Here is a 20,022-nt window from a genome sequence, read left to right on the forward strand (position 1 = left end):
ATTAAATGCGTGACGCGTTTCCGTCGAAAGTAATCGCTTGTTCGGTTTCTGCAGAGAAGGTGAATATGGTCAATCTCGGAGACGAATTTCCTAACTTTTCGGTTCGTACGACGATCGGAGTCATCGATTTTCATAAATGGATCGAAGATTCGTAAGTAATCCGCGTAGAAATAGCAATTCTTATAACGTTGATACTTCGGAAAATTTATTTATTTTTTTAATTTTTCGATTGATTAATTTTTTTAGGAAAAGAAATTTAAATATGCATAAAAATCAGGATATTTCCCGCGATAATTACTTTATGTTAAAGTATTGATTCGAGCTGCGCTGTTTAGGCCATACTCGAATTAGAACACGTGTTCGAACTGAAATGTACATTTTTATTACTCTTCTGTTTAAAGAAGTGAATTCCTTAAAACGTGCTTATTTTTGAATTTTATAATCGTTAGGAAACCTCTAAATTTCCTTTCACGTGTGCTAATATAATAAATTTCCGTATTTCGACAAAATTTTTAAAAATTAGATGAAGATACAAGAGACTGTTGTATATCCTATTGACAAAAGTTGCTACAGTATTATAAATTTTACAAATGAAGTAATTTAATAATACTAAAACGAAATATTATATTGATGATGATAAAACTGTGTTGCAAAATGTATTTTTCAGCTACTTTTATTTATTATATATTTAAAAAAAAAATTTGTTTAATATGTTTTTCTACTTCCTTTGATGATAGTTGATGTAAATTCGTGCTAATGGAAATTTGCATTACTAAATTAAAGTTGCAATGGCATTTCCAGTGCGAGAAGTTATCGTGGAAGTTACGAAGAATCGTGGAAAATATAATTAATGTAATGTGACGGAGAGCGATCGGAATGAATCCGACGTATTTTTTCGGTTATTATTTTTTCCTCGTAATTAAAATGCAGTGGTTTGATCTAAATATATAAATCGTTGCATAAAATTTAAGATTCTCTTTGTAACATTTATTAAGTGGAAAAACATATCAATTAAGGAAATGAATTGAGTTAAAATTTAACACGAGGAAAACAATTTCGCATTATCGCAACCTACCTGTTTAATTGCCTCTTGGCTTCGGGACCGGCTCTCCACTAAGAAAGGGGAAATGAATTTTCCTTTTGTAATCTTATGAGTTAGTCTAGTTCCTGCAGTCTGTTGTTAATCCCTATGCAAAGCATTTGCAATCTCAAAGACTGTATATTTCATTTATAAATTTTCATATTGTGCATCTCATTTGAAGGATTTGATGACTGAAATATTAATCTGAATGTCTTTTTTTACGAATGAACTTTTAAGTTTTTTGGTACATCGCTTTTTATAATTTTTACTGTTTGTATTTTTATGTTCTGTAATATGTATGAGGTGTAAATTAAAGCAAAGTTATCAAGTTGGCATTTCCTTTAGACCTTTTTTTTATCTAGAATAAATAATGATTAAGCTCTTCGTTTAATAACTGAGTTGCTTAACAATCTAGTTGTAGGGATGGAACTCGGTTAAGTGAAGAGTAGCTGTATTTAAAAGTTTGTTTTATTTAATATTAGGAAAACTTTATATTCTAAAGTAATCTGCGGATGAAAGTCAGAGCTGCCAAGTGACCTTTGAGTGATAATTAAATAAAAATGTACTGTATATTTTCAAATGTTTGTTATAAAAATTTCATCGGCCTCTAAGATAATGGGTAAAACATACACCAAATTTTTTATCTAATACACTTGTTTTACCACATCCAAAAGTTTTTATTTTCGTTATCAACAAGGTTAGGAATTTATTCTATTTCAAGTGTAATCATATTCTCAGAATCGCTTCGTAAACATTCTTAAAGATAAACTTATCTATTCTGTGAATATCAGTAATCAATTTTATTTACTTATTTTTTTGTTAGCATTTTCATTGATTTTTATATTGCATTATATTTAATTTTTTTTAATCACCAAAACTGTATTCCATAAATAGTAAAATAGTCTTTTTTCTTTTTTTGGATTTTCTTAATATTTATGCATTTGGAAGATACATTTATCTTTTTAATAACTAGGGTTTTAATTTTGTTTCAAAAGACAGCAGGATGAGACACCTTGTCATCAGAGATGTGACAGCATCTCATGAAGAAACATTTCCAGGCAGATGGATTGAGTGAGGGGGGACCAATAGCCTGGCTTTCTCACTTGCCAGAGCTAACCTCCAAGAACCATTTTTTGTGAGGTTTCATTAAAAACAACTATTTCACTATTGCCAAGAATGATAATGGAACTATAGATAAGAATCACAGTAGCCTTCATCAATGTCAACATGGATGTGCTGCATAGTGAAAGATAGAATATTGTCTAGGTAAATGTCAGTCAACAGCAGGTGTCCATGTTGAATTGGACTGAGTATGAAACATCCTTTGAAAAACTTTCTCTATTCTGAGATCTACAAACAGATTATACAACAATGATCCCACATTTAGTTTTAAGTAATACGGTGGAACCTCACTTACGATCATAATTTGTTCCAAAGTTTTACTCGTAATGCGGAACACTCGTTAAGTGAAACAATTTTTCCCATAGAAATTAATGTAAAATACGATAATGGGTTCCGTGCCAAAAAAATGCTCAAATGTTTTTTGTATAACATTTGTTCAAAAAAAAATTGTACAATATACACTGTTAAGGAGCATGAATCATCATCGTCATCTAGCGCGGAATGAACCATCCTGGAATGAGAATTCAATTTGCAGAAACAAAAAAAAAAACCACAGCTAATATATTTGATAAACACTCCAAACAATATGCCAAATTTTTGGGTTATGTAAATGCTATAATTAAATATTAGAAATTAATTAATTTGACTAGAGGCAGGCAGTTATGTTTCCATCTCATATTAAATTTAATAATTATAAATAGTTAATTTTTAATCCAGACATTTCTAAAATTTAATTTGGAATCAGTCATTAAATTTAATGACTCAAGAATTTGGCATATCATTTGGCATGTTTATTATATAATGGGCTATGGTTGTTGATGTTTATAAGTAATATGTGTAAACACAAGTTTGGAAAATTATGTGATCACAAGCGGCAGTAAATGCTAGCGGAACATGTGCTAAACACAGACTGATGGAGCTTGCCGCATGCGCACAATTTGAGACTTCCCCTCTCCTCATCAGTCGTTATGTGCAACATTGCTTGTTAAGCGAGGAAAATTTTTACAATTTGTTTTGCTTGTTATGCAAAATGCTCATTGTGAGAGGTGCTCATTAAGTGAGTGCACTGTACATCATCTGAGTAAAATCATTTGTAATCACCCTGTATATGTAAATATACTGATTGACAAAAGTTATGCACTAATGAGGATGTGTTGGAATTGAACAAAATGTACTTTGAATGTAATGATAAGTATATTATAATATCATAAGAAAGGGACAATAGTTTTGGTAATTCCAAAAATTAAATATAACAATATAAAAGTCAGTGAAAATACTAACAAAAAACATAAAGTAAATAAAATTGATTACTGATATTCTCAGAAGAGATAAACTTATCTTTAAAAATGTTTACAAAGATATTCTGAGATGATTTGAATAGTACAATTTAAAGCAATGTTTAGTATCTTGTAAAACTTTCTCTTCTCTGGATACATGCAACAATGTGGTTAGGCTTGGAGGTATACCACATGCTATTCTGCAAAAGATTTATCCACAATATTGCAACTTCAATTTCAGATCTCTCACATAAGTAGATGACGTGCTGGCATTTCATCTGGTTTTACAAATACTCAACATGCAATAAATCTGAAGACCATGCATTCCAATGAAATGTGGCAATGTGATAAGACATTCCTGTGAAATCCTAATTATGTGCTGCTGAGTATTTTTTTGTTGACAAATGGCTGTTTGCAGCCATGGCATAAAAGGTAACACAGGAAAGTGCAAGATTTCCAGAATATACTGCTGTGTGTCATCAGTGTTCCTCAAACTACTAATAAGAGTGGATTGATTGTTTTGAGATGGCTCCCTAGACCAGCAAGCCAACAGTGATGGAGTGTTGCACTCAACAGTAAAGTTAGATTGAAGTGCTCACCAATGAATTTTCATATGCTAATGCGGTGGTTGTCTATTCCCAAACAGAACTAGGATTTGTTGCTAAAAACACAATAGGCTGCCAGTTCATAGTGCACTATGCATCTATCATGGCACCACTGCAAACAGAACTGATGTTAAAGTGCTAATGGCAAGATACATAGTGATTGTTGCGCATATAAATTTGCAAAACTTATTTGGAGATTATATTTTTGTAAATATAAGTCAAATATTAAAATTTTAATAATGCTGTAACAGTTTAGTATTTAAGCTGTTAAAAATATAAATGGCAACCAAACTAATCATCATGTTTAATTGAATACTTTGCATGTAATAATTAGAGCCAAAAGTTTTTGCTTTCGGTGAATTTCTTAGCTATATTCACCTAGAATGAGATTTTTTCAATTGGTACTAATTTAAAAATCCGGTCTCAATATGGCTGTTTTTCTTTTGGTGAAAATCGGTGATTTTCATCCTAACTGGCGAATTTGGTGATAGGTGGCAAAATCATCAGTTTCCCATGTGCTTCGTGCAGAAATGTCTAGAAAACAGTCAATTGAGTTTAAAATTGATTCCGTGATTAAGGAATCAGGTGGCAATTTTGCCGTACCAAAAAAACAATACTCTGTGTTAAGTGCTCTAGACACGTCAACTACGAACGTGATACAATTAAGAAACGATTTTCGGAACATCTCAACTGCAAAACACAAGAAAAATAACACGCTACAGTCACGAACACTGTTGTTTGAAAATAGAAGCAATTTTGATAAAGAAATGGTTGAAGCATTCACCAGTGCAGATATTCTGCTTGAAAAATTAAATAACGAAAAACTGAGATTGTTTCTCGAGAAATATATGAAGAAGCCGATCAAAAGTGTTCCACGTATTTTTTAATTGTTGTTAGTTTTTTTAATGAAATGTTTTATTGAAATTGATGCTGCTGTTTGCGATTGTGCTCATAATTTAGCCGAAATATGATTTTGAAGTCTCATTGCATTATTTATTTTTTCCAGCACTGCAGGCACATCAAAAAACTATCTTAAACTCAGCAACAGAAAAAATTAAGGATGAAATTAATGGACATGATGTCTATTTCATTGTTTACGAAACTAGTGACAAAGTGCAACGTAAAGTGGTCAACGTGCTTGTAGGAAAATTGAATGGCGAGAAAGCAAAATCAATGTTAATTGATGTGACATTTCACTCAACAATTGACGACATTATAATACAAGACTGTATAATCAATGTGTTTAGAAAATTGTGGCCAAATGATTTAAAATATTCAAAACTGAAGTTAATAGTGACAGATCGAGCAAAATGCATGAAGAAGGCAGTAAGTGAGATTAAAAATTCATTGATTTTTCCAAATGTACATCACATGTCTCGCTCATGCTTTACTAACGTTTCATTTAGGATTCAGAATGAGTACAAATTCGCTTATATCAGAAATGAAGAAGTTTTTTGTGAAGTCAAGAGAAAGAAAAAATGATTTTAAGAATGCAACTGAAGTTAATAATCTTCCTCCAGAACCAATTATCACTCATTGGGGGTACTTCATTTTGAACTATAAACAAAAATCTCATTCAAATGCTAGAAATGTTTTGGTGAAACTATTGCAAGAGAAGAAAGTTGACCTCAAGAAAGAATTATTTGATCTCTGTAATCTTGTCAAGCTATCAAATATTATAATTTCACTGGAAGAATAAAAACTCAGTGTAATTAAACAAGCCGAACTAATTGAAAATGCAAAAGAAATTGTTTCTGGTTATCCTATATTTTCTCAAAAATTGGAAAAAGTTCTGTCAAGCAATCCTGATCTTATCAAATTTACGTCTTTTGATATGAATTTAAGTGATAAAGTTAATAGCAAATACGCTGCTTTAGTTGCAGTCGACGTTGAACGTTCGTTCTCATTATATTCATTCATATTGAGTGATCAACATCATAGTTTAAGTGAGGATTATTTGAAATATCTAAGTGTATTTCATTTTGACTTGTTTTTGAAATAAATAATTGGTGCTGCCTTTTTTTTTGTGATTTTTGCCATGATTTTAGGCCCAAAAACTGGCGAAAACTTTTGGCTCTAGTAATAACTAAGATTAGATGTTTACATAAAAATCATAAGTTATAACATGATTTTTAGTGTCTAGATGTTCTAGCTCTAGTAATAACTTTAAATAAAATACAAAATATGTTTATTTAGAATAGAAACAAATATAATTTGTTTTTCTTTATATTAATGAACTAATTTTTCTATTTAAATTATTAAAATTTATTTTGAAAGTATGCATAGTATTGTAAATTTACTTTTATCAATAGGATGAAATGCCCAGAATAAATATTAATATGAGGATAATACCAATAAAAATATCTAGAAAATGCTTTAAATAACTAAATAATTGTTTAGAAATAGAATATTGCATAACTTGTGTATAGAAATTAATATGTTGTTCCAAATGAAATGTAATTGTTATGATAATTGAATTACATATCTAATTACTTTTTACAAGGACAGATGAGTTGCACTCATAAACTAATTGAGAAAATTAACATATTAGAATATGCAATTTATTTTTATAATATAGTATATTTTTTATATATTTTTAATTACAATTTTAAAACTTGCAATTTGATGATGATTAAAAATTTTTGAATTCTGTTATAAATAGTTTAAATAAGTTTATAAAATAAATTGTATGGTGCATTGATATGAAATTAACAATAACAATGTGTTATGTTAATGTATATACATTAATTTAATAATTATAAAATATAAACATTAAGTACTGTAATTTACAACATGCTTATTATGGTACAAAGAAATTATAAAAATTCAATACATAATTTCATAATTATGTTAAAATAATTTTTTAAAATTGTTTGATTTATTTAGCTGGGCTATTCTGTTTTCTCATCCTGCTGATTTTACTCCCGTATGCACAACAGAACTTGGACGGGTGGCAAAATTAGTTCCTGAATTTAATAAACGAGGTGTGAAATTAATAGCTCTTTCCTGTGATAATGTTGATAGCCACAAAGGATGGATTAAAGTAAGTTTTTTTTTAATAATATTAATATAATTTATTGCCTTAGTTAAGTTTATTTATTATATTTTAGGACATATGTTCTTTTTCTGAGCTTGATAATGAAGAATTTCCATATCCCATTATATCAGATGAGGGACGAGATTTAGCAGTTCAGCTAGGCATGATTGATCCTAAAGAAAAGGATGAGAAGGGTTTACCACTAACATGTCGTGCTGTATGTAAAAATAAATTTTAAAATAGAATGAAACTTAATATTGAATTTTTTTGAATTTATTTTATAGGTTTTTATAATTGGACCAGACAAGAAATTGAAATTATCAATTTTATATCCTGCAACTACTGGTAGAAATTTTGAGTAAGTATATAATTTTAACTTTATACATACATTATTTCATACTTCTAACTCTTCTATTATATATTATATTACTGTATTTAATTTGCTATAACTATGTAGGTTATCTACATAACTGTTTATTACACCAACGGTTGATAAACCCTTATGTAAGACAACTTTCATGGTTATATAAATCAAATACAGGTAACCCCCGTATAACACTGGAGTTACGTTTCAAAAAATTGCCATGTTATGCGAATCTGTGTTATACGAAACAAAGAACTAGTACAAAAAGGGGGGTTAGGTTCCAAAAATTAAAAAACATGCTATTATATTTTCATAATTAAGATAAGAAAATTTTAATAAAGATATTTAAGTGATACATATTAATATAAATTAAACAATGTTTTCTTCGTCATCACTAAGCACTATTAATCGAGGGCGTTTTCTTTTTGGCAAGTTATCCTTATCCTCTGAGCATTTTTCTGCATTATCTTCAGATCCATGCTTTACCTTTTGCAAAAAGTATGTAATCTTAGATTGCTTGCTTTTAGTTAAAAGATCTTTATAAATTTCCTTATATGGTGCTAAGCACTTATGAAGAATAAAGCAAGTATGGAATAAGGGAAAAACATCTGGCAACATCAAAAGCAGAAGCGTCGAGATCTGGCAACATTGAAACAAGTTTCGAGAAGGACCACATGTATTGACAGAAGGTGGGAAAAGAAAATTTACATAAGTACTAACAGTTTACGAAAATTATTATTTTCATGAACTATTAGTACTTAAGTATGTAAAAATTTATTACATTTTGTGTTGTACGAGGGTTTTACCCAATTCTCAAACCGTGTCAGAGTGAACTTGTGCTATAGAAGTGCTGTGTTATACGGGGGTTACCTGTAATATACTTTATATAAATATGTTGATGTACAAAAATAACAGTAATGACTTGAGCAGTTACATTTTAATGAGTAACAAAATGCAATGGTTTGATGTAAAAACTGATATTAAATTAGTAATTCCAAAAAGAACTATGGAAGTATTTTATATTTAACATTGTATGAAACTGTCATTGAAATTAAATACATTACCAATAAATTCATTTTTCTTATGTAGTTTACTATTTCTTCTTCAAAACGTTTTTAGTAAATACTTCATGTAATAAAAGAAAACTTCAAACATACCCTGCTTGTTGTTTAGTTATCTCTTTCCTTAATAATTTTGAAAAATTCAAGCTTTTCTCCTGTGTAGTCAATGGGGAATATATATCAAATAATTAAATTTCAAGAAAACAGCTCTTCTTCAAGAAATTGGTATGTATAATCCAAAGAACATTAAAATAATTTTTACATTTGAATGTCCTTTTTTTACATCTTGTTTGTGTTGGATTTGACTTTCACTAAACAGATTTCTCATACTTGGAGCAGGATTAGCTTTTGTGAATTGTATATGTATAATAAATGCAGGACCATTGAGAGCTTTTATGGGGTCTGGGAAGTAGAGCAGGTCCTTTTATTCTTTTTGTGTTTTTAAATAAATGAAATGTTTAATGAAATAAATTAAATATTTCTTTATTAATAAAAATCAGTCTTGAAGATTTTATTTTCCATTAGTAAAAATAATGTTAATTTTATAAGGGTAGGGGTCCATAGTGATTCCTAAGTTTTCTCTGGACCTGGGGGAAAATCCCCAGCTCCCTCACAGACTCAACAGTTCTGAGTACATGTCTGGAAAGTAAATATTACAGTACATACATGTAAATCATTGTGAATGTTGATTTTGCACAATGGAAAATTTGCAAAAACATTAACAGACACAATCTTATAATAATAATAATAATCATGCACTTGTGACAATGCAAGAAGTACCCCCTATGCTTCCACACCATGGGACTGAAGGATCTACATTGTGCCGTCAGGACTGACACCATTGTGTCTGAGGACAGACACAGAAACCTCAATGGCCGTTAAGTTCATTTTCTTTCATGAGCAGTCACGTGTGTAGGCACTTGGGCCTGGGATGTTGATGGTCTGAGAGACAACTGAAAGGAGGTCACTCCACTATGAATTTAACATTAAACAATACCTGTTTATTTACATAAGCATTTTACATTTTTGTACATAAGTTATATAAGGAACTTAGCTAGATGCTAATTTTATAAGGATCTCTACAAAGTAGCAATTATTATTAATATCATGGGTTCCTGATCGCAAAAGAGAGTTTCCATTAGTCCTTGAGTTGATAAATACCTTAGTTAAATCGAGGTTGATTCTTTCATAAATTGGAGGATTTGGTGAATTGATTGATTTCGCAGGATTGTTCAGGATCTTCAATGAATCAAATTGGAGCATTGATAAGATAATTTGATTGGATAGGATTGATAGGATAACTTACTTGCTAGGATCAGCAAGATGGGCAATGTATCTGAGATGAGTGATGAACTCTGGAGACGAACAAACTCTCGACGTCGACGAACTATTGAGATTAACAAACTCTGTGACGGACTAACTCTGTGTTGTCATTGGGCATTGCCTTTTATTTGGGATCCTCCCCTCTTTCTTCTCCTGCCTATTTTTCGTAATGTTGATTTCTCTGTCCAGTAATGATTTTTTGTTAGGTTCCTGGTGACACATTCAATGTGTTTACTGGGAAAGGAAGTGACTCCAGCAAAAGATATAATCATATCTTCTGATGATTAAATTATTTTTTTTGCTGGGAAAATTTTTTTACCTCGAATATTTTGGAAAAATTTAATTTTTCATGTACCCTTGATGTGGGTTCCTGTCCGTGGTGAGGGGACCTCCCAGAGATGGTTTAGTAACTCCTCTTTACCATTCCTGGGATCTGAACGCCCACCCACGTGTTTGCTGTGCGTGGTGGCCTGTATGCCGGAAAGGGGGATCCTGGTAGTTGAGGGGCAACATAACGTCCCCCAACACACTGCTTTGCCCCTGCTTCGGATAAACGGGAGGTTCAAATCAGGCTTCGTTTGAGTCAATCGGCTGGTCATTGAGTCATTCTTGACCTCGGCCTAGAGTCAACCAATCGATGCAGACCGGGCGGACACATCAGACAAGATGTGCTCTTCTTGACTACATTGTGAGGGTATAGCTTCTGGAAAACCCTGATGTGATGGTCTATGGGAATCTCCCATGTGATGACATCCCCTTGTTGGGCCCTGTGGTAGATGGAGTCACTAGGAGCTGAATGGTTATTTCTTAATCACGGATTTTCAAAAGGAAAAAATCCAGATAAGCCAACAATGAAAATAAATGAAAAGACCTCCAGTCAACCAGCGTACTAAGTAGTCCACGCAACTGGAGAAAAACCTCTAAGTGTTCCCCTTTCTTGATCCAAAAATTATTTGAATCAACTATTGGGCGTTTAAAAAAAATACAAAAATTGAGGTCGGGACCTACTGGTAGAAACAGCCTCTCCTCAACAAACAACAAAGCTTATGACAATGAGAACACTTGGAGACATGGCAATATCAGTCACATCACACGACAGTTTGAACTCATCGCATGGTGTGATATCTGAGTTCGATTTGATTTCTGAAGATGAATCAGACATTCAGATCGGCCTCTTGGACCAAGGGGTCACTTCTGTCCGATGCATTTTGATCCATCGAGACGGCAAGTTGATTCCTACAAAACATTTAATTCTGACGTTCGACAAGCCAACATTGCCATCCTTCATTGCAGAGGATACCTGTGCTGCCAAGTGCGTCTGTATATTCCAAATCTGCTGCATTGTTTCGAATGCCAGCGATCTGGACATTTTCAGACCTCCTGCCGAGGCAAAAGCTTGTGCACAGTATGGAACTGAAGGTCAAGACAGTGCTGAATGTAAAAGTACTCCACACTGTGTGAACTGCCAAGATGCCCATCCTGCCTACTCCCGGAAATGCCCGGCATGACAGAGAGAGAGAAATTTAACACCTAAAAACAGTTAACAACATACCTTACCCAGAGGCTCTGCACATGGTCACTTTAAGTGCACCAGTGAAACAGAAAACATTTGCTGCCACGTCCACAAAGATGTGGGGTTCAGACAGACATTTCTGTTTCACCAAATGAATCTCTCACTTGCCATGCTAGATGTTTGTTAACTCAATGTAAAGAAACAGAAATAAGGGAGAGTATAAAGAAAAGAACACCCCTACCTAAAGCAGGGGTAGTAACCAGAAATGTGAGTTTCAAAAAAGCTAATAAGAACCCACTCAACAAACAAAAATTAAAATCAGCCCTCTCTAAATCTAAAAGATCAGAGACTCAGTCTATGAGTTCTCTGACTTCTCGGATGAGGAGACTAATCAGGTGGTTAAACCACCAACCTCACCTCCAAAAGGAAAATCAGCTGTAAAACTAAAGAGGGATACCTTTACTAAGAATGCTGCTTCAAACACACAATGGATTACAAAATAATCCAATGGAACTCGTGGTTTCCGCAATAACTTCTCTGACATTAAACACTTGACATCATCTACCCATCTCTCTGTGTGGCACTCCAGGAAACCAGTCTAAAACCTGGAGAAAGAATTTCTTTAAAAGGATTTGATCTCTACCACAAGGATGATGATAGCCACACCCGCGCCAGTGGAGGTGTGGCTATACTGGTTTCAAACCACATCCCGTCCTTACCGGTACAAATAACTACTGATTTGCAAGCTGTGGCAGTCAGAATATCTATTGGAGTAACTGTCATAGTTTGTTCTATATACTTGCCACCAGATGTCAGAGTCGATGAAGATGAATTGGATGCCTTGGTTGAACAACTGCCAACTCTATTCCTCTTACTCGGTGATTTTAATGGCCACAATCCAATGTGGGGCAGTCCCGACATCAATCGTTGAGGCAGAGCCATTGAAGGATTCATAGGCAATCACCAACTGTATCTATTTAATACTGGAGAAGTGACATACTTTCATGCCCCACCAAAAACATTCACTGCCATTGATTTAACATTAGCAACTCCGAACCTGTTTTCAGCATTTACATGGGGGGTTGGATCTAATCCACTTTCCAGTGACCACTTCCCAATATTTCTAAAATACCAAGGCAGAGAAAGCTGTGAAACGTCCACCACATCTGGAAACTTGAAACGGCAGATTGGCCTGCATTTTCCTCTTTGGCTAACATCACTGAGGAAATGGTCAATACTGCTGATATCAATGATGCAGTTGAAGTTGTCACTTTCAGTATTATTCACGCAGCCAAAAAAAAAATGGGGAAAACATCAACTAGATATCCAAAGCATCCAAAACCATGGTGGGATCAGAATTGCGAGGCAGCAATTAAAAAACAAAAGAAAGCACGAGGGATTTTCAGAAGATACCCCACCTCTAGCAATTTGATTGTTTTTAAAAAAAGCAAAAGCAAATGCCAGGAAAATAAGGAGGCAAAGCCAAAGGGATTCTTGGAGGAAGTATGTTTTCTAGCATAACATCAGCTCAAAAGCAGTCTGGGATAAAATCCATAAAATTAATGGGAAATATGCTTCTCACACACTGTCCATGCTGGAAAATAATGGCACAATAATCAGCGTTATACAGGGTATTGATGATTTGATGGGTGAAACGTTTTCATCATCCAGCAATACAATGTACACAAGGAATTTTCAAGCTTATAAAGCCCAAAGAGAAAAACAAAATTTAAATTTTCCATTTCTCATCTAACGAAGAATATAATGTGCCATTCACCAGAGTTGAATTATATACAGCGCTCTCTTGCTCGGGGAATATTGCTGTAGGCCCAGATAAAATCCACTACAGCATGATTAAAAATCTGTCAGACAATTCCCTTGGAAATCTTTTGAATCTGTTTAACAGAATATGGACGGAACACTTTCCCTGACTCTTGGAGGCTATCAATTATTATTCCCATTCCCAAACCTGGCAAAGACTGCAAGAATCCCTCTAATTATAGACCAATCTCTTTGACGAGTTGTCTCTGTAAACTCTTGAAGAGAATGGTAAACAGACGTCTGATGTTTCTCTTAGAGGAAAAGATTACTTTTCATCACGTCAGAGTGGATTTCGTAGGAACAGAAGTACCATGGAAAATTTAGTAAGCCTTGAAACATCTATACACGAAGTGTTTGTTAGACACAGCACTTAGTGTCTGTGTTTTTCGATATAGAGAAGGCCTATGATCGCTGCTGGCAATATGGGATATTCTGTGATGTACTGTACATGAATTCAGATTGCGGGGTAATTTGCCAATGTTTATAAAAAACTTCTTGCAGAATCGAAGATTCCAAGTTAGGATGGGCAACACTTTATCTAGGCTTTACACACAAGAAGGTGTTCCTCAAGGTTCTATTTCGAGTGTGACTGTTCCTAATTAAAATTAATAGCATAGCTAAGTGTCTCCCTCCCAGTGTCAAAGACACTCTGTATGTGGATGACTTTCAGATCTCCTGCCAGTCTAGTAACACGAGTTTCATCGAGAGACAACTGCAGACCTCCTTAAATCGCATAGACAATTGGTCAAAGACCAATGGATTTAGTTTCATCGTAGAGATCTTGTGCATCCACTTTTGCCAAAGGTGTGATTTGCATTTGGATCCCAAAATTTATCTAAATGGGGTGAAAATTCCAATGGTCAAGGAAGCGAAGTTTTTGGGTGTTATATTTGATGGAAAACTGACGTTCATTGCCATACTTGCACAATTTGAAGAGTAGATATTTAAAATGTTTGAACCTTTTAAAGGTATTATGCTGCTCGTCCTGGGGAGCAGACAAATGTTCTATGCTCAGGATTTATAGGATCCTTGTCTACTCTAAGCTGGACTATGGAAGTGTTGTGTAGGCTCTGTGTGAGAATCTACTCTTTGGATGCTGGATCCAATCCACCACCAAGCATTGCGGTTGTGCACTGGTGCTTTTTGAACTTCTCCTGTTCAAAGTTTGTACATGGATGCTTATGTACCTCCACTATCTCTTAGGAGAGAACAGTTGTCTCTATTTTACTACATTAAACAGAAATCTCAGAATAAACTGTTAGCTGATTGTTCAGATACTCAGCTGAAAAGATTATTTGCATCTTGTCCAAGTTGTGTCCCTACATTCGACATTAGAATGGAGAATGTAAGCAGCACGATTGACCTGGACATAAGCAACATTTCACAGGCCAAGGTTGATAATATATCACCTTGGTCAATTCCTTTGATAAATGTTGACATTAGCTTAAAGCAGTTCCCTAAGGAATCCACCCCGGACTACATTTATAGACAGCACTTTGCAGAAATTCAACACCACGACAGGAATTTAATTCCTATTTATAGTGATGAATCAAAATTGGTTGATTACATTGGCTCAGCCTTTGTCTACCAGGATGAGATTGCGGCAGAACAAATTGCATTGAATTCTTCCATCTTTACTGCAGAGTTGCAGGCTATTCACCTAGCCTTAAAATATGTAATTAGGAAAGTTCATTGTCGCTGTGTTATTTACACCGACTCAGTTAGTGCACTTCAGGCTTTGATCTCACATGAACCTAGTTCTCACTCCATAGTGATTAAAATTTGCAAACTGTTTTGCCATCTTATTGTGAGTAATATTTCTGTAAAATTTTGTTGGGTCCCAGGCCATGTAGGTATAAGAGGGAATGAAGAAGCTGATGCAGCTGCAAAGTCAGCAAGTCCTTCTCAGCATGCAATGCATATTGAAGGAGGTGACTTGAAGCTGGTCGTTAAAAAACGACTAGCAGAGAGATGGCAAAATGTGTGGAACAAACAAGCCCACAATAAACTACACGAGATCAAACCTATAATAGAAAATTAGACACACAACAAACAGTATGATAGATCTGAAGTCATTCTTACTCGTCTGAGGATCGGACATACTCGGCTGACTCATCAATACCTTTTGAAGGGTGATGACCAGTCAGTATGCCAGTATTGCATTTGTACTTTAAGTATTAAACACATACTGTGTGAATGCCCTGAATTTGCAGGTGTTCACACAAGACAGTTTGGGAATGGAAGTTTATCAAGAATTTTGGGTCATAGGCCAAGTCTTGAGATGGTTTTGAACTTTCTGAAAGTTGTTAATTTATACAAAGAAATATAATTACGGAGTTATTTATTTATTAATTTGTTTGTTTATTATAGTTTAGATGTTACATTTTTATTACCATTGACTTTTTAATGTTAAATTGTTATATTTTGTATGTATTTATTTATTTTGTACCATGTGTCATGGCACAGTATAGCCTGCATGGCTCTTGTGCCACTAAAATCCAACCAACCAACCAATCTTTTCATGTCCAAATTTTTAGTCAAGTCTGTGCTCTCACACACTATCATCAGATTGAGTAGTGCATATGTAAGAAAAGTGGGGAAAATACAGTAGCATGCACTGGTACAAAATGTACAACAAAGTCTATAATGTTCAGATTGTGTGCAATTTACTAAATTTTGCAAAAAAATAAATTAGTGATCTGACAGATTGTACTCATACAAGTTTATATACAGTAGAGTCGTTTATCCGAACGCTTTTCAGTCGGACTGTGTTGTGCTGAATTTAACATTTTTGATACTAGATTTACTTCTAAAGTATAATTTTTGTTTTTATATTCTTCAATATATTTATTTTGTTTGTACAAAATGAAGAAATAATTTTTAACGATACGATAGCCTCGATTATTATTATAAAAATTTTTGTTAGGCTTAAAATCGATGAAAATTCAACACAAAGCGATACGCAACAGAGAAAAATTTCAACGTCGGTCAAGTTAATATATTTTTTCATACATAATCGGTTATCCGAACAACCCCAGTCCCGAATTGATTAGGATAAATGACTCTCTACTGTATATGTATAAAATTGGAGATAAAATTTTTAAATTATTGATTTTACTGTTTTTCAGTGAAATTCTAAGAGTCGTCGATTCTTTACAATTGACTGCAAACAAGCAAGTTGCTACTCCAGTTGATTGGAAGGTATGTTCAAAAAATATTGTTGTTAAAAATTATCAATTTAATTTTAAACACAAAAACTTTGAATTCAATTACTTCAATTTATAAAAACTTTTTCATTTATCAATATTTGTAATGTTGATATGAATATATATTAATACACCTTAAATTTTTAGCAATGATGTTTTTTTAATGTCTGAAAATATAGTATTTACTATTTTCAGTGTGCCTCATGCAATCTTAAACCAGAACATCATATTTAGGATTAAAACGATAGTCACAGTCTACAAATTCAAACTTAAATAACTTTAGCATTCTAAAAATTGAAACATTAAATAGAACATTATAAAAGTTTTAAATTGACAGTTACAGAATAAAATAAAAAAGAAACATTCAAATTGAAACAAATACGTAAATATTTAGAGATTAAATAAATATATCACTAAAGAGTGTGGACTCTTCTGGCAGTATCTCATCTATTGAATCACTTTTTGGAAAAAAGTTTTGTTTGAAAAGCAAGGTGTGCTGATATATTAAGAAGAATCCAGTTTGACATACTGTTGACACAAATAGTTTAATATATATTCTAATAGTTAAATTTTCCTTTTTCTTTATATCCATCTTATAGTAGTAATAATAATTGTTACTGCTATAAGCCAGTTAAAATTTTAATTTTTAGGAAACTTAGCAAAACAAATACAAATGATACACTGTAAGTATTTTTTGTTTAAAAAAAAATATATTGTTATTTGTATAAGCACATACTTGATGAATTTACATTATGCAGTATACTGCTTGAATTGTATATAATTCAATCATGTGTGTAATCAAATAGTTCTTTTCAATTATTTTTGTGTTTTTAAAGTTGGCAAAATCTCAAATGAAATGCTTCTGATGCTTCAATAGTTACTAAAGAGAATAAAGAAAGCTCTTCTGCAATCTAGTGATTGAATTTCTTAAATTTTTAAAATTCTCATTTAATTCAAAATATAAAATTTAAAACAACTGGAATTTTTGTGTATTCTAATAGTATGAAAACAGTCATATATTAATGTAATGTATTTATAGTGTTAAATTAATATAAATTTAATTTAGAATCAATATATATAGCAGGGAGAGTGAATCTTTGAGTCTATGTCATACAGTAGGAATTATTATTATTAAAAATTCAATGTGTATAAATCATTTGACTTTGAAAGCTATTTTAAAGAAATGAAGTTGAGATAAGCAGGGGACCGCAGGGCAACTCCCTAATGACCACTTAATCTGCACAGATCGGCAAGATCTGATCTCCTTGTCATTTGGATGGTTCAAATCAAGTGGCAAGGGAGGTGAGCAAGTCGGCAGATTCCGTGTTCTGGAACGACAGGAGACAGGTTTAACAAATAAAGAAAGCATTTATTATATGACTTAGAACCTCCTATAATCTAGATTTAGAGGCTAAACTCGGTTAAAATGCGGTTAAACAACAACAAAGTTATCCTACAAAAAGGGTAGCTCTTAGCTATGTGTATTCCCATTAGCATTGGAGAGAGAGTTCACAGATCGCTACCAAAAATACCTCTATGTGGGAAGGAACTGTATGCGACGATTGGTCCGTAGGAAGAAGCGTAGTCGTCTGTCGTCTTCTCAGGCAGGATCGGGGACTCGGAGACTAAATGTGCACTATCTCGGGTACAACTTCCTTTCAATTACCCTGAGCTGCTGGTAGCTCTCACTTTTATACTATTGTCATGGAAAAGGAGTCAGGTGATCATGAAATGTTGACTATGACAAAGCATTTTTGGCAGCTAAGTGTCAACTTTCCCACTGGCTTGTTATTACAACTGGTAACTTCTGCCCCATTTTCCATTTTTATATCCCAGATATTTACATGTCCGAAAAAACACAATTAACATTAATTTTAAAAGTCCCCTTAAAATTTGCAGGCTGACAAAGTGAATATATTTTAAATATAATAAATTAAAAAAAAAAGTTTACTAACAAAAGGTTGATGCTCTAAATTGAAAATAAAACTGTTATACTGGAAATGATAAATGAAATAGTTTGCATGCAAAATAATTTTAATTAAACATCATTATTATTATTTCTTATAGTGTTTCATAATACAATCTACTAATGAAGCAGTTTTATTACATATTTATATTTGGTAAAAATAATCTTAAAATGCTTAAAATTATTATGGAAAAAATATAGGGCAAATAATTTTCTTTTAATATGACATTTTTAAAGTTTAAAAAGTTACATTAAAAAGAAATCAAAAATAATTTATGTATGTGTACTATAGGCATATTTTCTATGTAAACTAAGAAATTTCACATTATTTTGATTCAGTTAATCTCGTTCAGTATAAACTACAACTAACTTCGTAATTTATATATAAACTACCTATTTAAATTTAATATCTTTTAAGCTATTATGTTTAATATGATTTGAAATGGCAAAAGAAATATTGCTAGGCATATTTGAAAATATTACAATTATGTAATTACAGCAAGGAGAAGATTGTATGATTTTGCCAACTGTTAAGGATGATGATGTCCCAAAACTATTTCCAAAGGGAGTGAAAGTTCAAGCAGTTCCTTCTGGTAGAGGATATCTTCGCTTTACTCCTCAACCGTGAGTGCCTTAATGTAATGCGAGCTGCAAGTTAGTAATGCTGTAGATTGATATATAAAGATGAGATGATATATTTGTATATTTGTTTTGATAATTAAATCGATTGAAATAAGTTTTGAATATTCTGGAATTGAAAAAATAAAAGTTTTTGAATTGCCAAAGTCTATAAATTTCTTCAAAATATTCATAATTTGAATGATACAAAGCTCTGTTATCTAAATTTTATTCAGAAAAGAAGATAGTTTAATATGCTTTGCTATATAAAATTCAAATACAAAAATGAGGGACAAATTTGGCTTAGCCATTAATATTTCAGTATTGGTTCAATCAGTTTAAATATAATAATTTTTAAATTTTACCATAAATATATTATTAAATAATTCAAGCTTCTAATTATAATAATAAATGAAAAATACTTTAAAATGAATTTAGACAATAGATTCTTAATCGCATGAAATTTGATTTATCAATGCTTTTTCTAATCAGCGAGATTTCTTTCTCCATTTTAAAAAATTTGTTTATATCAAATCATTTAGTTTATCTTGTGTGCAACAGATAATAGATTTTTGTATTCATTTTCAGATATTTGTAAATTAGATTTTTCTGGAATTTTGCTATTTATGATTATATGCTAGACATGATCAATGTATATATTTTACTAAAGTTTATGAAGTACATTTTAAAAAGTGATATAGAATTATTATTTAAAATTTATCTACCTCTCAATTTGATTTACATGAACATATACTTTCTTAACCAGCAGAATGAATTAGACACATTAATTATTTAGTTAATGTTACCTTAGGTAGCCAAGATGGCGGCTCGTCTCCGATTCCAGCAAGGAAACAGTGGGACGCACATTCTAACCTAACTTATTCTAATAAATTACCATAATTATTAGCAACCAAATTATTAGAATAAGTTAGATTAGGTTAGAACTTAGAACGTGCGTCCCACTGTTTCCTTGCTGGAATCGGAGACGAGCCGCCATCTTGGCTACCTAAGGTAACATTAACCAATTA

General features: G+C 32.5%; 1 protein-coding gene across 1 annotated transcript; it reads left to right on the forward strand.

The window, feature by feature from the left end:
• Prx6a (Peroxiredoxin 6a) lies at positions 1-19,161 on the forward strand. The gene is made up of 6 exons (XM_067275721.1): positions 1-151; positions 6,972-7,128; positions 7,196-7,339; positions 7,407-7,480; positions 16,333-16,405; positions 18,876-19,161. Exons 1-6 carry the CDS (start codon positions 6-8, stop codon positions 19,002-19,004), a joined length of 723 nt encoding a protein of 240 aa, XP_067131822.1. The 5' UTR covers positions 1-5; the 3' UTR covers positions 19,005-19,161.
• The last annotated feature ends 861 nt before the right edge of the window (positions 19,162-20,022 follow it).

This window comes from Centruroides vittatus, unplaced genomic scaffold (genome assembly GCF_030686945.1).
Source record: "Centruroides vittatus isolate TY-2023 unplaced genomic scaffold, ASM3068694v2 contig_630, whole genome shotgun sequence".
NCBI lineage: Eukaryota > Metazoa > Arthropoda > Arachnida > Scorpiones > Buthidae > Centruroides > Centruroides vittatus.

Excerpts from the sequence above, each read along its gene's own strand:
- Prx6a (XM_067275721.1), top strand. The coding sequence starts at position 6 with ATGCGTGACGCGTTTCCGTCGAAAGTAATCGCTTGTTCGGTTTCTGCA. Across the intron at positions 7,340-7,406 it reads TACCACTAACATGTCGTGCT|GTTTTTATAATTGGACCAGA; the intron begins GTATGTAAAAAT and ends TTTATTTTATAG. Across the intron at positions 16,406-18,875 it reads CTACTCCAGTTGATTGGAAG|CAAGGAGAAGATTGTATGAT; the intron begins GTATGTTCAAAA and ends ATGTAATTACAG.